The 15,652-nt window shown below is 34.5% G+C and overlaps 1 protein-coding gene across 1 annotated transcript; it reads left to right on the forward strand.

The window, feature by feature from the left end:
* Window positions 1-1,350, forward strand: LOC123667701 (elastin-like). The gene is made up of 3 exons (XM_045601542.1): window positions 1-51; window positions 138-429; window positions 794-1,350. Exons 1-3 carry the CDS (start codon window positions 1-3, stop codon window positions 1,348-1,350), a joined length of 900 nt encoding a protein of 299 aa, XP_045457498.1.
* The last annotated feature ends 14,302 nt before the right edge of the window (window positions 1,351-15,652 follow it).

Genomic DNA, 15,652 nt, shown 5'->3' on the forward strand with positions numbered 1-15,652 from the left:
ATGTCCACTATTGCCTTCCTGCTCCTCGCCGTCCAAGCTTGCTTGGTTCAGGTAAATAGGACAATTGCAATAGTGATAACTTAACAACTGTTATTATTATTATTATTTTCTTTTCTGATGACTGTTCTGTGTTTTAGAATGTATACAGCCAGTGCCTGCGTGGTATGGGGCCTGCTATGGCGGGTTCACTCAGCTGGGAAGGTTTGGCTGGTCCGACCATGTTAGGCTACGGGGGCCCCATCGCTGCCTATCCCGAATATGCTGCATATGGCGGTTCAGGCGTCGGCAACGTGGGTGTCGCTGGTGAGATGGGCGTCGCCGGTACAACTCAGGTCGCTGGTCAGGTGCCGATCCTCGGCGCTGTGGAGTTCGGAGGAATTGTACCGGCGGCTGGAGCTGTCTCTATCGCTGGAAACTGCGCATGCAACGGTAAGCAAAACTGATGAAAACAATTATTTTATTAACGAGATGACGTATTCAACTAAATGAATAATAACACTTTTTTTTTGTATTTTTCACGGAATTCGAACAAGACATCTTTAAGTCACGTTACATTTACTTCTGAAGAAAGTTTATATTTCCAATTTGGTACACAGTTATTGAATATTAAAAATGATTTTCTAAGTTCGTTAAATGTTTAGTACTTTTTAAATCGCTATTTCAATCACCGTAAATTAGTAGATATAATAACATTTCGTTGTTCTCACATAATATGTAGGCATTAATTTTATTTATTTATTCAATATATTATTGTAGTATTTCATTAATTATGCCACTTTAACATCATAAACAGAACTCGACGCCGCAGGACCATTCGCCCCGGCTATTGCACCGTTCGCTGCTACCGCACCTTTTGCTGCTGCAAGACCATTCGCTCCCGCTATTGCTGCTCCCTTCGCTTACGAAGCCGCTCCCTTCGCTTACGAAGCCGCCCCCTTTGCTTATGAAGCCGCACCCTTCGCTTTCGAAGCCGCCGCCGTCTCAGCGTCCAATGGTGGCGGTCTCGGAGTATCCAGTGCGTCCACCATCCCTCCCGCAGGAGTGTCAGTTCTGTCAGAAAACGCCATTGAAGGACCTCTCGCAGTCACCGGTGCTCTGCCATTCTTGGGAACCGTGGCTCTAGAAGGAGCTCTGCCAACCGCTGGTGCTGGTGCTGTCAACTACGGCTGCGGCAATGGAGCCGTCGCCATATTGGCTGAGGACCTCGCTCCCGCTGGCATTGCTGGTCCACTAGGCTATGGCATTGGTGCCAGGGGTGCTGAGGGTTTCGGTTACGGCCCTTACGGCTACGGTGTGGGATCTCTAGCTGGACCCTTCCGCGCTGGTTGCGGTTGTGGTAGAGCCATCTAAATACACGTGATATCTAGTGTTTTTAAATATAATAAGTTCCTACAAATAAAAAGTACTAATACATACAAATACATACTATATTTTAACTCCACTTTACCAAAAACTTTTGCCTCTTTACAACGTTAATTTCTTCTTAACCCTTGCTCAACATCACGGTCTATGTTTTATTTTTTATTCACTTCGTTTTTTGATCTAGCATATTTTTTTTATAATTATTATTTAAACTCATTTTACATAATAGTAATACACTCAAAAAAATCGCAGAGATTTGTCCGGAGTATTAAGTTTGTATACAGTTTATTTAGGCAATTAAAAATAAGGTGGGTAGTTCTACAAACTGTAGTAAGTATCTTTCTTCTTCTTCTTTTACTTTGGCTCCCTGAAGGATTTGCCAATATGTGAGTGGAGCTTACCTTATGTTATGAGAATCGTTAAGTTAGGGCAGAAAACTTTGCTTTGTGTAAGGCTTTGTGGGAGTGCAAGTCGTAAGATCAAAAATAAAGATTAAGAAGTGAATCAGAAATACGTCGGAATTGTTGCCAGTTTTTCGCAATTTTAAGTGCCGAGCTAGTATCTGAAACAAAAGACAAACAAACATATATAAACATTGGTTAGTAGGGTTAATCAAGACAAACAGTGCTACAATCTAATGTTATTTTGATTAATATATGTACATAAAATGTCAATAAACTGAGAGTGAACTAATGATAAAAGAGACCTCAGGTTAGTTGGGCGAGGTATCTGAGGGGGAAGAACATCATAGAGGGAAAACTGGAGTTTTTAGTAAGTATCTTTTAGTTCAGTTACAGAATGTTCAAATAATACGACTTCAATTCATTTCTTAAATTTTTTGTAGTGATTCTTTTGCCAAATTTAATCCATTCAACAAGCGAGGAGTCAAATATATTATTATTATTATTATATTAAAAAATATAAGTACAGCTATCAAGAACCAGTCACGATTTTTTTAGAAGATCTAACGTGTTCTTTCTAACTTATGAGAACTATTCTTTTAAGATGCCACAAGGGACTTTTTGTAGACATATGTTAAAAACGAAATCCACAATACATTGTTTTGTTGTATTTAACAGGATTTAGGCAGCGTTTGTAATCATCACTTCGAAGATTCCGCAATGTTTGAAGACAAAAGTTTTCGAGCAATGCGCCCTGCCTGTGTTATAGCATACGGAGCGGAAACGTGGATACTGATGAAGGGAATGGTCCACAAGATTAAAATCACTCAACGTTCAATGGAACGGGCTATGCTTGGAGGTTCTCTCAAAGATAAGATTAGAAATGAGACTATCTGCGAGAGAACGAAAGTAACCGACATAGCCCACAGAATTAGCAACTTGAAGTGGCAGTGGGCTGGCTACCTGTGCACCGACCAGGCACCGACGCAGAACCGATGGCCGTTGGAGCAGGCGTGGTGGCGACCGCGTCTTAGTAAACGCAGTGTGGGACGTCTTCCAGCTCCCTGGACCGATGATATACGTAAGATTTCTGGTGTTGGCGGAATGAGGATTGCGGAAAACCGGGATGTCTGGTGCAAACTTGGGGAAGACTATGTCCAGCAGTGGGAGGATTACATAGTTGAAAAAGATGTGTGGACTTAATGATGCTGTATTTCATGCAAGATATTACTAATATTGTACTAAAACACAGTTTATATATTATTTTCAAAGGAGTAACTCCTGACTTTCATGCCGATTCTTCTCGACAGAATCTATGTTCGAATTCGAATCGGTGGTAGCTTCACTTTTAAAAACTAATCATCATCATCATCATTCCAGCTTATTGCAGTCCACTGCTGGACATAGGCCTCCACAAGCTCATGCCAAAAATGCGTGAACTCATGTGTGAGAACTAATAATCACTTTAAAATTTTAGTTTGTTAAATGACAAGTCGAAAGTGCTTTTGAAGCCTATTTGAATAAAATTGATTTGATTTGATTTCATTTGATTCCAACTTATTTAGCATTTATTGTAAGATTATGTAGTTTACATAGAACCATGACAAATAATACGCAGAAAAATAACATTGACAACGGCTTAATATACATAAATCAACTGTTGGTCACACAATAAAATCTTATAATATGAGTCGCTGAATGTGTTGCTAAGCGCAAAACTCGAGAACGGTTGGACCGATTTCGCTAATTCTTTTTTTAAAATATTCCTTGAAGTACGAGGATGGTTCTTACGGAGAAAAAAATTATAAAAAAAAAAAAATTAAATTTCCTGAAAAAGTCTAAAAACAACACTTTTCTAAACTCCCATACAAAAGATTTGTAATAATACTTAAAAGTTAATTTGAACTTTAATACCATACGATAAAGTTTGTGTTAGGCGATACGAAGTTCGCCGGGTCAGCTAGTAATATAATGTTTTTAACCGAAATACTTTTGTATTTTTATAAAATAATAATTATAAATCTCCTAATTCAGAATTTTAGATCTATTAGAAAAAAGAGAATGAAAATTCATTCGGTAGTTTCAAGTTCATCACGAACAGACAAACGCGACAAGAATTTGTTGTATAATATTTTAGGGTAAATATTGGACTGTAACATCTCACTGCCACTTTTTAGATACACCAAAAAAAAAAAGATAATACTAATCAATAACTACGCGCTATGGACTATTATCAGCTACGGCTTTAAAGAATATAGCCTCCCCCTCTCTTCCCGTGGGTGTCGTAAGAGGCGACTAAGGGATAACACAGTTCTATTACCACCACCTTGGAACTTAAAAAGCCGACCGATGGCGGGATAACCATCCTACCGCTGGTTTTGAAACACACAGGCCGAAGACGGGTAGCAGCGTCTTAGGTGCGACAAAGCTAGCCCTGCGGTCACCAACCCGCCTGCCCAGCGTGGTGACTATGGGCAAAACACATGAGTTCACACTATTTTTGGCGTAAACTTTTGGAGGCCTATGTCCAGCAGTGGACTGTGATAGGCTGAAATGATGATGATGATGAATCAGTAACTACTGAAACTACATACTGAAACTGCATATTGAAAATCTATTATGACGAATATGGAAGAAACTAAATCCATTAAGCTGCTCCACTGCGGGATAACGAAAAATGTTTCTACCAAGAGTAATGCTTATTACGAGGCACTTATTATATAATACCGATATTTATACGAAATCAGTCATAAAAAATTAAATCTATGTATGTAGTTACTTAAGCTAGACGAAGCCTATAAGATCTAGTGAAAAAGCGTAGCTGATAATAGTCCACCCGAAAAGGAAACCAGAACTATTATTACAATAAATGTAATATGCAAAATAGAAGATTAATTTTATAAATAAACTAGCTGACCCAGCAAACGTTGTTATTACTGTATATTATTAACCCCCTGTAACTTAGGGGTGTGAAAAATATATGTTGGCCGATTCGCAGACCTACACGATATGCTTACAAAATTTCATTATTATCGGTCTTACTGTTTCGGATGAGTATGGTAACCAACATTGTGACACGGTAATTTTATATTTAATAACGCCAGATATACAAAGCTCCCAGTAGGATGGGATCTAGTAACTAAAATAGCACAACCAAAAATACCCAGACTAAAAGAAATTTCTATCTAAAACCAGTCATATAGCAACCATTGCTATGACCACTACGCCAATCTATACTAATATCCGTGCTAATATTATAAAGCTGAAGAGTTTGTTTGTTTGAACGCGCTAATCTCAGAAACTACTGGTCCGATTTGAAAAATTATTTTTGTGTTAGATAGCCCATTTATCGAGAAAGGTTATAGGCTATATATCATCACGCTAAGATCAAAAGGAGCGGAGCACCAATGAAGAATGTTTCAAAATCGGGGGCTCTTTTTTCCTTTTGAGAGCTTCCGCTGCGTGCGCCGTGAAAACAGTTAAAGTTTCGCAAAAATCATGTATGACAGAATTGATCTTCTCTAAAAGTTATAAAAAAAGTCCGCGACAGCATATATCTATCTTTTAAGGTTGGCTCACTATAACCTTTTTTATGCTAACCAAGTTTGTTCTAAAATAACGCATTATTTGCGAAGATGTCTTTATAAACATGATATTAATCCTTATCTAAATAAATACGTTATTCATCACAAGTATTTAATTTAAAACAAAATTGCCTTTTACATAGTTAGATTTCAATAAGTATCTCAGGAGATATTGCAGTTTTAAAATAACATAGCAGCAAAATAATGATCAAGTATTGCGCGCGCCTCTGTTCCACGCGGACGAAGTCGCGCGCAGAAGCTAGTCTCTTATAAAATACAAAACATTGAATCATCATTTTCAGTTAGAGGCAAACGGTAACAACGCATTGATTGATGCAATTACACTTAAGTAAACGCGTTACACATTCGACATAATCAGCAAAATGACATAATTCATAATTGAATGACACAAAACTAGTTCATTACCAAACTAGCAACAACATGCGCTTTCAGATAGCGTAGTTTATTAACACATATATGTATGTGTACAACTATATAATAATAATAATAAATAAGAACTGTACATTAAAATCGTAATAAAAGTAATTTTAAAATAATTATACATTACATTATATTATATATCTTAAGAGGAAAGGGTACCGGCTCTTTCTCCATACAAACGTAGTCGACTGTTTTCTCCCTGGATAATGGCACTAGATCAAATATTTTTGTGACATAGAACTCTTTGCTGCCATGACCATGCCCCTATGTTTTGATTTTTTTCATATTCTTATTATCATAGGAATTAGGAGACTTCAAAAACTCGAAATATTGCATAATTTTTTGTACATTTTCAGACACTCATTAAAAAAAATATATGCATATTTTCAAAAAACCGAAAACATAGGGGCATAGCCGAAGGCTTCTTCTTTTTTGTAAAAAAAAAATTAAAAAAAAATTTCCATGTTTTGAGGAGAAAACAGTCGACTACGAAACACTGTTTTGGTCAAAAATTATATACCTAAAACGGTCTTAGCTGCAGTTGTCCCTTTCTTGCTTTTTGGGGGATAGGTCTGGGGGAGGGAAGGGTCAAAGCAATACGTATATACGCCAGCGAAGTGATGCCTCATAGTCGATAATTATATCGATACACTAGTGATGTAATTTTTAGTCGATATTTTCTAAAATTCGTATTAACAAAATTAAATAATTTCTTTTTTCATAACTATAATAAAACCGTATTTGTATATGCGGTTTTTATTGTAACACTGTGTAAAACCTGGGCTAACGAAGGGTTTCGCTAATAATTAACAATGATAATTATGGTAAATAACTGTGTTGTTTGTTTTTGGTATCAAATTAAAGGGCTCAATACAAGGATTTCAAAAAAGTATATTATGATTATTATTACCGTAATACTAATAAAAAATACAATAAGAAAGTTTAAAAAATTAGGACTCTGCTCTTTCCCATGCCTATGCCAAGCAAGCTGCGAGCCGCGCTTCTTCCTCGCCTCCTAGGCGAAAAACAACTTCGGGGTTTATTCTTTCCAATATATTTTTTTTTATCAATTTCGCAATACTCAGTAAAAAGCTATGCATGGTCAAACATAAATAAATATAGGTACGTGGCGACTTTAGAACCTCCTCTGTTTTTTTCATCGGTAAAAAATTGTTTAGTTGTTTTCTTGACATTACTGAGGAGCAGATTATTAAATTTGGTCAAATCTATGTATGTACCTATGCGATTCGTATTTGGACTTCGCAAATAGAATCATATTTCTGGATTGCGTAAAAAACTCAAGTGACACCACTGGCGTAGCATTCCTTGAAACCCCGGGAACCTTGGGGCCCTGTATCAAAATTAGTGGGGGGGGGAGGGGCAGGCAAATGATGGGTAAAGATTTCTCACAAAAAATGCTTGCATTGAATTAAAATAAATATTTATTGATTATAAGTTATTACTTCCTCCTAGAATAGACAATAGTGAGTGTAGTCTGCTGTAGCTGTTCCTGTTCCATCGAAATCCTTAGGTAATTTTTTATCAGTTTTAGTTTTGAAAAACATCAAGTTAATACCTCCGGAAAACTGGATGCAAGGCTATTGAATTTTATCAGTAATAATTCCGTGAGTTCTTTAATGGAATGAATGTTTTGAATTTCGATTTTAAGCTAATTTAAAGAGCTTGTAGTTCCAAGCTGGAGAGTTATTAGCCTTGACCTGCAGCAATAGATGCGGGGGATCGTTCGCTTCAGCCTGTGAGGCCAATACTATTAGTGAATTCCTATGAATCTCCCGTATCTATATGGGGGATTCACAGGTACATAACCTGAAGAAGAGATTCAACGCTGCGTTCAGGTCATACAGGTAGTAAATCGCTAGGGCAAAGTTCAGACACAGCAGAATTGGCGAGAGACTATTGAGCTTTCCAAATGGAACCCGTGCCTTTTGTTTCTTACAAAAGCTGTCGAAGGTAACTTTTTTAGTCTATACTTCCATCATTGCGCGAACCTGAAGGCTCTCTGGCACATTATGCGAAAAAGTAAGCGAAAATTCTTTGCACTCTTTTTGCGTCGAATTCAACTCTTGACGATGAGGGAAAAGCACCATCGAGCATTCCACGGTGCGAGCACGCGATGCGTAATGTGCACTATGAGCAGTGTCGTTTGTCTGCATTCTTTCGATGTCAAGAAGTCTAGTGGTGCTAATTGTATCCACCAGTGGTTTGCAACCAATGTGCGAGCTTCGTGCGCATTCTTTCCGCGTACATTCAAACTATGGAATGACCTTGCTAAAATTTGGGGGTTTTCAAGCGTTTAGTGTCTACATGTTTTCTCTAAAGGCCATGGGCGACGGTAGCTGTTATAAATCAGATGGCTTCGTCTGCTTGTGTGCCCCATTCTTATATAAAAAAAGATTAATTCATTGTTCATAATGATTAACTGAATCCCGAAATAAACGATACAGAATGTTATCAACAATTTGGCGCACGCTTGACTTAGATAAAAGGGGATTGCTTTTCAGACTTCAGTCATTTCTAAGTGAAAACTCTATAGGTAGTTATGACAGTTTTTTTATTCTTTTTTCCAGGAAGCACAAGATTAAGTTTCATTGTGGATAACATTTTACTAATTTTTGCTTACACACCCAATTCCCTACTGCGGGAATACGTATATTCTCAACTTACTTTATTCTTTTTAACCCTGTTGTACCTGCTTATCTAAAACGACGATTTAAATTTCTTAGTGATTCCAATGAACGTAGTCTTCGTTCTGAGGAAAGCTTATTACCCGACTGCCAAGGAAGGGTTATGTTTTTCGCGCGTATCTTGTATGTATGTATATTTGTATGTAATATTCTTTACTACCTCATATTTCCAGAACTACTGAACGGATTTACATAATTGAGGTATCGTTAGGTTCGTCTTAGCTGCCCAAGTGTTCTTAGATAGGTGACATTAAAAAAAAATGAAACATGGCGGCTCCGCGAAGCCATTGTAGTTAATAAAAAAAATTTTTTTTTCTCGAATACTACAATGTGGGTATCAAATTGAAGGGCACAATACAAGGATTTTAAAAAGGTATATCATGACTATTATTCCCGTAATGCTAATAAAGAAATACAATATTAAAGTTTAAAAAATGTGGACTTTGCTCGGACGTTGTTCTTCACGCAGGCGGGTTTTTGGTTTTTTTTTAATTATTCTTGAATTTCCCTCTCACTCCTCTTTCTTTTATACTAAATCTTTCACTGTTCAAGCTTGTCGACTTAGGAATTCTATAGACGTGTAAAATCGGTTTCTATTTTTAACCGATTTCCAAAAAAGGAGGAAGCTCTCAATTTAACTGTATTTTTTATGTATATTACTTCAGAACTTTTGACTGAGTGGACCGATTTTAACAATTTTTTTTTAATCGAAAGGTGGTGTGTGTCATTTGGTCTCACTTAAGTTTATTTGAGATATACCGCATAACTTTTTACTGGGTGTACCGATTTTGATGATTTTTAATTTAATCGAAAGCTGATGTTTATCGTGTAGTCCTTATTTAAATTTCATCGAGATCTGATAACAACTTTTTGAGTAATCTTTAATAACGCGTATTTACTTGACTATATTTTCGTCTACCTTTGTTGTATTACATGTCGATGTAATTAAAGTCGGCTTTTTTCCTTTGCGTACAAGTCGAACTCGGTCCACTCAGTCAAAAGTTCTGAAGTAACATACACACAGTACAGTCGAATTAAGAACCTCCTCCTTTTTTGGAAGTCGGCTAAAAATCAATCTGATACGTATTATTATTTTCTGTTGGTGTACAATAAAGTGTATTGTTATGTTATGTCATGTTAATCAACCACTCTTTAAAAAAATTCAATCGATTACGTAATTTGCCTAACTAAAAAAACATAAATAAAATAATAATTGAAAAAGTCGCCTTCATGATTTTTGTAAGTGTACAGTACATAATGTGTGAAATTGGTGTGATTTATTTAGCTATCTTTGTGTAATTATTGAATTTTTATCTTGTTCCAGCCTTTTCAATTGACTTCCTAATAGTTGTTCTTCACGCAGGCGGCTTTTCTTGTTTTTTTTTAAATTATAATATTATTTTTAATCATTGTTATATCGCCGCAATTATATGTTAATTAATACATATAACCTATACCTATGTATTAATAACTGCAAGAAACATGAGACATTACAAATTATATAGGTACTAAGATAAACATTTTATACTATGTATGTACTACATTACATATATATACTATACTTACACTTATACTATGTACTAAATATATACACTATAATTATGTACCTATGTATTTCATTACCCATTCTTACTCACACCTCAACCATGTAATTACATACCTAATTCATAAATAAAGTACCTAAGTATTTCGATAATTACCCAGAAAAATATAGACATGTATCAAGTCACAAAGAGTATCCAAGTCAAAATAATAAAACATAATAATAAGTAGTTTACGAAATTCAATAATAGTAAGCCGAGTCACAGCAATACGATGCAGAACAAATTCAATAAAACAAGCCAAATTCAGAAAAATAGCACTATGCGCTATATGTACTCGTAGTCAATCACAAACGAAAGATGCGAATACTAAAATATCGTCAACAATTAATAGCTGAATAGCCGGCGCACGCACACTAACAACACGACAGTCACACATAGAAAAAACGGGGCGGAGATGGCGCGGGGCGCGGTAGCGGCATGCAGCGCGACAGAAACATTTTATTCAAATACCTATTTTTGAAAAGTCTCTTCGGTACCCTTTCCTCTTAATATATATAAATCTCGTGTCACAATGTTTGTCCTCAATGGACTCCTAAACTACTTAACCGATTTTAGTCAAATTTGCACACCGTGTGCAGTTTGATCCAACTTAAAAGATAGGCTATATTCTATTTTGATATATTATGTTATTATTATATTTCAGAAAAAAATAAGGTGATACGAAGTTCGCCAGGTCAGCTAGTATATATATATATATATATATATATATATATATATATATATATATATATATATATATATATATATATATATATATATATATATATATATATATATATATACATTATATTCGAATTAATACGTTAAATTAAAAGTTATGAAATAACACCTACTTAAAAAATACAGTCAAATAAGCCTACTCCTTTTGTTTAAGTTGGATAAAATCAAAAAGGTATTATCAATGAAATATTCAAATATCGTGTAAAATGTCGTAAATATGGCAAATCGTAATTTAATTACTTTTGAGTTGCTCGGGGAGCGTTGCACGAAGCTTCATATTCTTAACTATAGATTGTATTTAAATAGCCTGGAAACAATAATAACAATAATAATAATACTCTTTATTGTACATAACAACAATCAACACAATAACATATTACGAATGAAGAAGAGAGTACAAAGGCGGTCTTATCAACAACTTAACTTTGTTAATTACTGTGTTTACTTTATGTTTAGTTTTTGTTTTTTTGTTTTTATCATGGATTGTCAAGTGTTTGTTATAATTTTATTGTGGAAACTTGATTGATTTGTGTTATTTTTATATTGTTTTTATTGAATAGTGTTGTAATAATTGTTTGTTTCCCAAATAAAATAAAATAAATAAATAAACTTTGTCTTCTAACCCTAAACTCTTAGGAGCTTCAGGAGGTATGTCAACTTCCTATCCAGCTAGGATGTTTTTGGATGACGAGGTTGACAATATTTGCATTGCTCACCATTACTTGACAGCAATGTTATTTTTGAAGTTGTAAAGAGTTGTAAATTTTTAATGCAATCTCTTGTTAGCTTACGGTCCTATGACAAGTGCTGAGATTTACAAAGCTACATAACGCTATTTGTGAGTAATGAATGAACGTTCATAACGAAAAATAATTTATCATATAGATATAATTATAAAATAACTGACCCGACGGACGTTGTCCTGACGTTTAAATAATCGTTATCTGAAATTTCCATTTATCTTAAATATTAATAAAGATAACTTCGAGATAGGTGTAACAATAATAATTACCCGAAATTGAATTTTTTTAATTCTTATAGAGAAATTATTATTCGGTCACCAACCCGCCTGCCCAGCGTGGTGACTATGGGCAAAACACATGAGTTCACGTTATTTTTGGCGTACACTTGTGGAGGCCTATGTCCAGCAGTGGACTGTTTAGGCTGTAATGATGAGAAAATTACTTCATATATTTTCTTTAAATTTAATTTATACACTATCGCTTATTATTTTAAAAATAACCGCATGTACAGACAAATGTGAGACAAAAAACATCCTAAAACATTGGCTCTGTAAATATTTTTTAATATTTAATAAGACGAAACAAATAAAAAAACAACAAAACAGAAAAATAAACGATGGAAAAAAAATACAGTCGAATTGGGAACCCCTTCCTTTTTTGAAGTCGATTAAAAAATGCATTAAGATATATCATAAAAGATGAAATCATTACATAGTATAAAACAAAGTCGCTTTCTCTGTCCCTATATCCCTATGTCCCTATGTATGCTTAAATCTTTAAAACTACGCAACGGGTTTTTTTGCGGTTTTTTTAATAGATAGAGTGATTGAAGAGGAAGGTTTATATGTATAATAATACCCATTAAATAGTGGAGAAATACTGTTATTTTGAGGTTTCTAATGTGATGTCGTAAATAATTAATTTTTTTCCGCTTACATTGCAAACGCAGTCTGAACCCTACGAGATTTATCAAAATAACTAGTATTGTACACATTGAAAAGGTCTACAGAAAACTCCGCTATGGTATATGTCTATCTCTTATGGATATCCCACAATAACATGTTTTTGTCATTTACTTTTTACGATAAAAATGGCTAATTTTCGAAGCGATTTTAACCAATACAGCATTAATCCTTATCTAATTAAATACCTTAAATACATTGTTCATTTAATATAGATCTATATGGCCCTTTGCAGCATATGATTTAAATGAATATTTTCGAAAATATTACAGATCTAAAAATTGCGGGATGTAGCGTTTGCGGCGGTTCCGGCCGGTTTTTTCATAATTATTTTTCATAATTAGTTTTTTCATAAATTTCATAATATTTTATTAACACTCTTAACCCCCCCCCTCTTATAACTTAGGGGTATGAAAAGTAGATGTTGCTCGGTTCTCAGACCTACCCGATATGCACACAAAATTTCATGAGAATCGGTCAAGCCGTTTCGGAGGAGTTTAACTACAAACACCGCGACACGAGAATTTTATATATTAGATTTACGTCCCATTGATAGACATAGGTCTTTGCCTCAAATTGGAAAAGAGAAGGAATTAGGAAATGTGTCAAGTTGATCCACTGCGGGTTGCGACATAAATATTCTACTATTAGTAATGAGATCCTAACATGCAACATGTTACTAATTTTGTACTAAAACACAATTTATATATTGTTTTTGAAAAGAGTAACTGCGGAGTTTCTTGCCGATTCTTCTCTGCAGAATCTACATTCCGAATCGGTGGTAGCTTTACTTTTACAAATATAATAATTTATTTTTAAAATTTTAATTTGTATAATGACGATTCGAAAAGTGCTCTAGGGGTCTATTTGAATAAAGCTGTTTTTGATTTTGATTTTGATATCAGAGGCTATGATAAAAACCGAGAACGGCTTACGTGTTATCTGAGACACGGTGAGAAAACCCATAAGGACAAGAAGCAAATATTTGTCTAAGTAAGAATATTTACTCCGCGCAAGCATCGAACTAAAGACCGTATCCATAAATGTAAATTTACAAGTTCCCTCTTGACCGTTCAGGTATACTATAGTTAAATTAAATTACATAAAATTCAAAGCAAAAACGGATAAAAACAACACTTTTTTAAAATTGCTACTCTATCCATGGATACTTGTGTACTTTTTCGTGTAACATTTTATATCTTTTGAAGTTAAGGTGAGATTTCTGATAACCCTCGGTTTAAATGACATTTGGTGAGATTTCATTGGACAATCCTGAACTCACGTAATTAATGAATTTCCCCTAACTAAACACATATCAAGAAATTTTAATTACTAAATAAATTACTTATAAATATTATTATATTAAATATTATGTAACTTCTATTTCATAATATGAATTAGAAACTGCATTACTGTGAAAATGAAACTGATAAAAATGATTTCATATTTTGTACATTATTTATTAATAAATTTATTGCGAAGGTAATATATAATATTTTACATAATCAAAATACATTATATAATAATTGAATTCAAATTAAAAACGTTAAAAATAGGAAGAAATTCTATTTTAGTACCAGTCTTTTAGACTGGAAAAGGCTCAAACAAGTTTATTAGAAGTGTAAAACCAACCTGAAACGAATTTCGAAACAATCCTTACATAGTGTAACACAATAGGTACGTACTATGTATTTTAATTTGAAATGACAGTGAGAAAATCTAGTTTGACGCTCTATTCTGACACTATAGTTATATCATCAATACAGTTGACCAACATACGAATGGTTCTGTGATGTTTTTAGAAAATTCCTAAGATATTACGATACTTCAGCTAGTCGAATAAAGCCGCATAAATGCAGCAAGAGATTAAGAAAAGAGAGGAAATAAAAAAAAAAAAAACAATATTTTACAAATATAATAACTATTTTTGAACGAAACAAAGTGCAAACAATCTTTTGTATGAAGTTATGTCATTTATTCACCGCTTGTTAATATTTCACTTAACGATCAGTGATGATAATACTAGACATTTTCCCCTTATACATACGGACGAAATATGTATTTTTTATGGAACGGGAGAATTGTTAACATCTGTTACTTGTCGCTTCAGTCTGTAATATTCCACTGCTGGGTATAGGCCTCTTTCCCCATGTAGGAAAAGGATCAGAGCTTAATGCGCCACGCTGCTCCAATGCGGGGATATATTCCCTACTATGAGTAACGATCGCTATCAGGTGTACATGATGACAACCAGGACAGACGGATTAACGTGCTCTCCGAGGTACGGGACTGCACAAACATCCAGACCACGGCAAACGTCTCTATGGCCATCATGTGCGGGGATCAAACACGCAACCGCTAGTGAAACAGCCACAAACTAGTGCTGAGTAAAAAAAATGAGTTTTTGAAACATATACCCTCAACCCAGTATGAGAAATTGGTCTACATTTGTCCGTGTTTTTATGAGGTTTATGAGATATCTTCTATAGGTTAACGCATATCTTATGAATGACTGCTTTAAACTAGATATTCCTTCTTTTTCTTTCTTGTTTCTTGAGGACGAGTTTGCGTGAAAGACAGTTCAAAAAAATTTACGTATTTACAAAAAAAAAACGAATGAAGTTATCTGATACGGTGGCATAACGTTCACCCGTTCAGCTAGTTCGTACACATATAAGATGAACCAACAGCTTTCACTAATTGTATCCATAAATTATTTTATTTTAAAATTTTCATTTTCATTTCTTGTTTCAATAACTTTGACTGCAGGTTTGAGCATTGGCCATAGCAACTACATGTAGCGTTTGCACAGGTTATACAGGTGTTTGTCGTGGTCTGGGCATTTGTGCTTTTATTATAATTATGTGTTTCTGGTAGCGTGTCTACTGCTTGGAGCCGAGTAAGGCTTATCATTATTTTCTTTAATCAATAAGCGCATTGTCAGCCCAACTGTATTGTGTAAATATATTATTAAAGTAGAGGCATGTTAAGACTTTAAAAAAAATATTATATAAGGAGTGAATTCTACTTTTACCATAACTTATCTTTTACAAATAATCGAATTTATACTACTATTGAGATCTACTTTCAACCTGAGAAATAAAACAGATCAACAAAAACACCAAAAAAA

The sequence above is a fragment of the Melitaea cinxia genome, chromosome 29 (assembly GCF_905220565.1).
Source record: "Melitaea cinxia chromosome 29, ilMelCinx1.1, whole genome shotgun sequence".
In the NCBI taxonomy this organism is placed as follows: Eukaryota; Metazoa; Arthropoda; class Insecta; order Lepidoptera; family Nymphalidae; genus Melitaea; species Melitaea cinxia.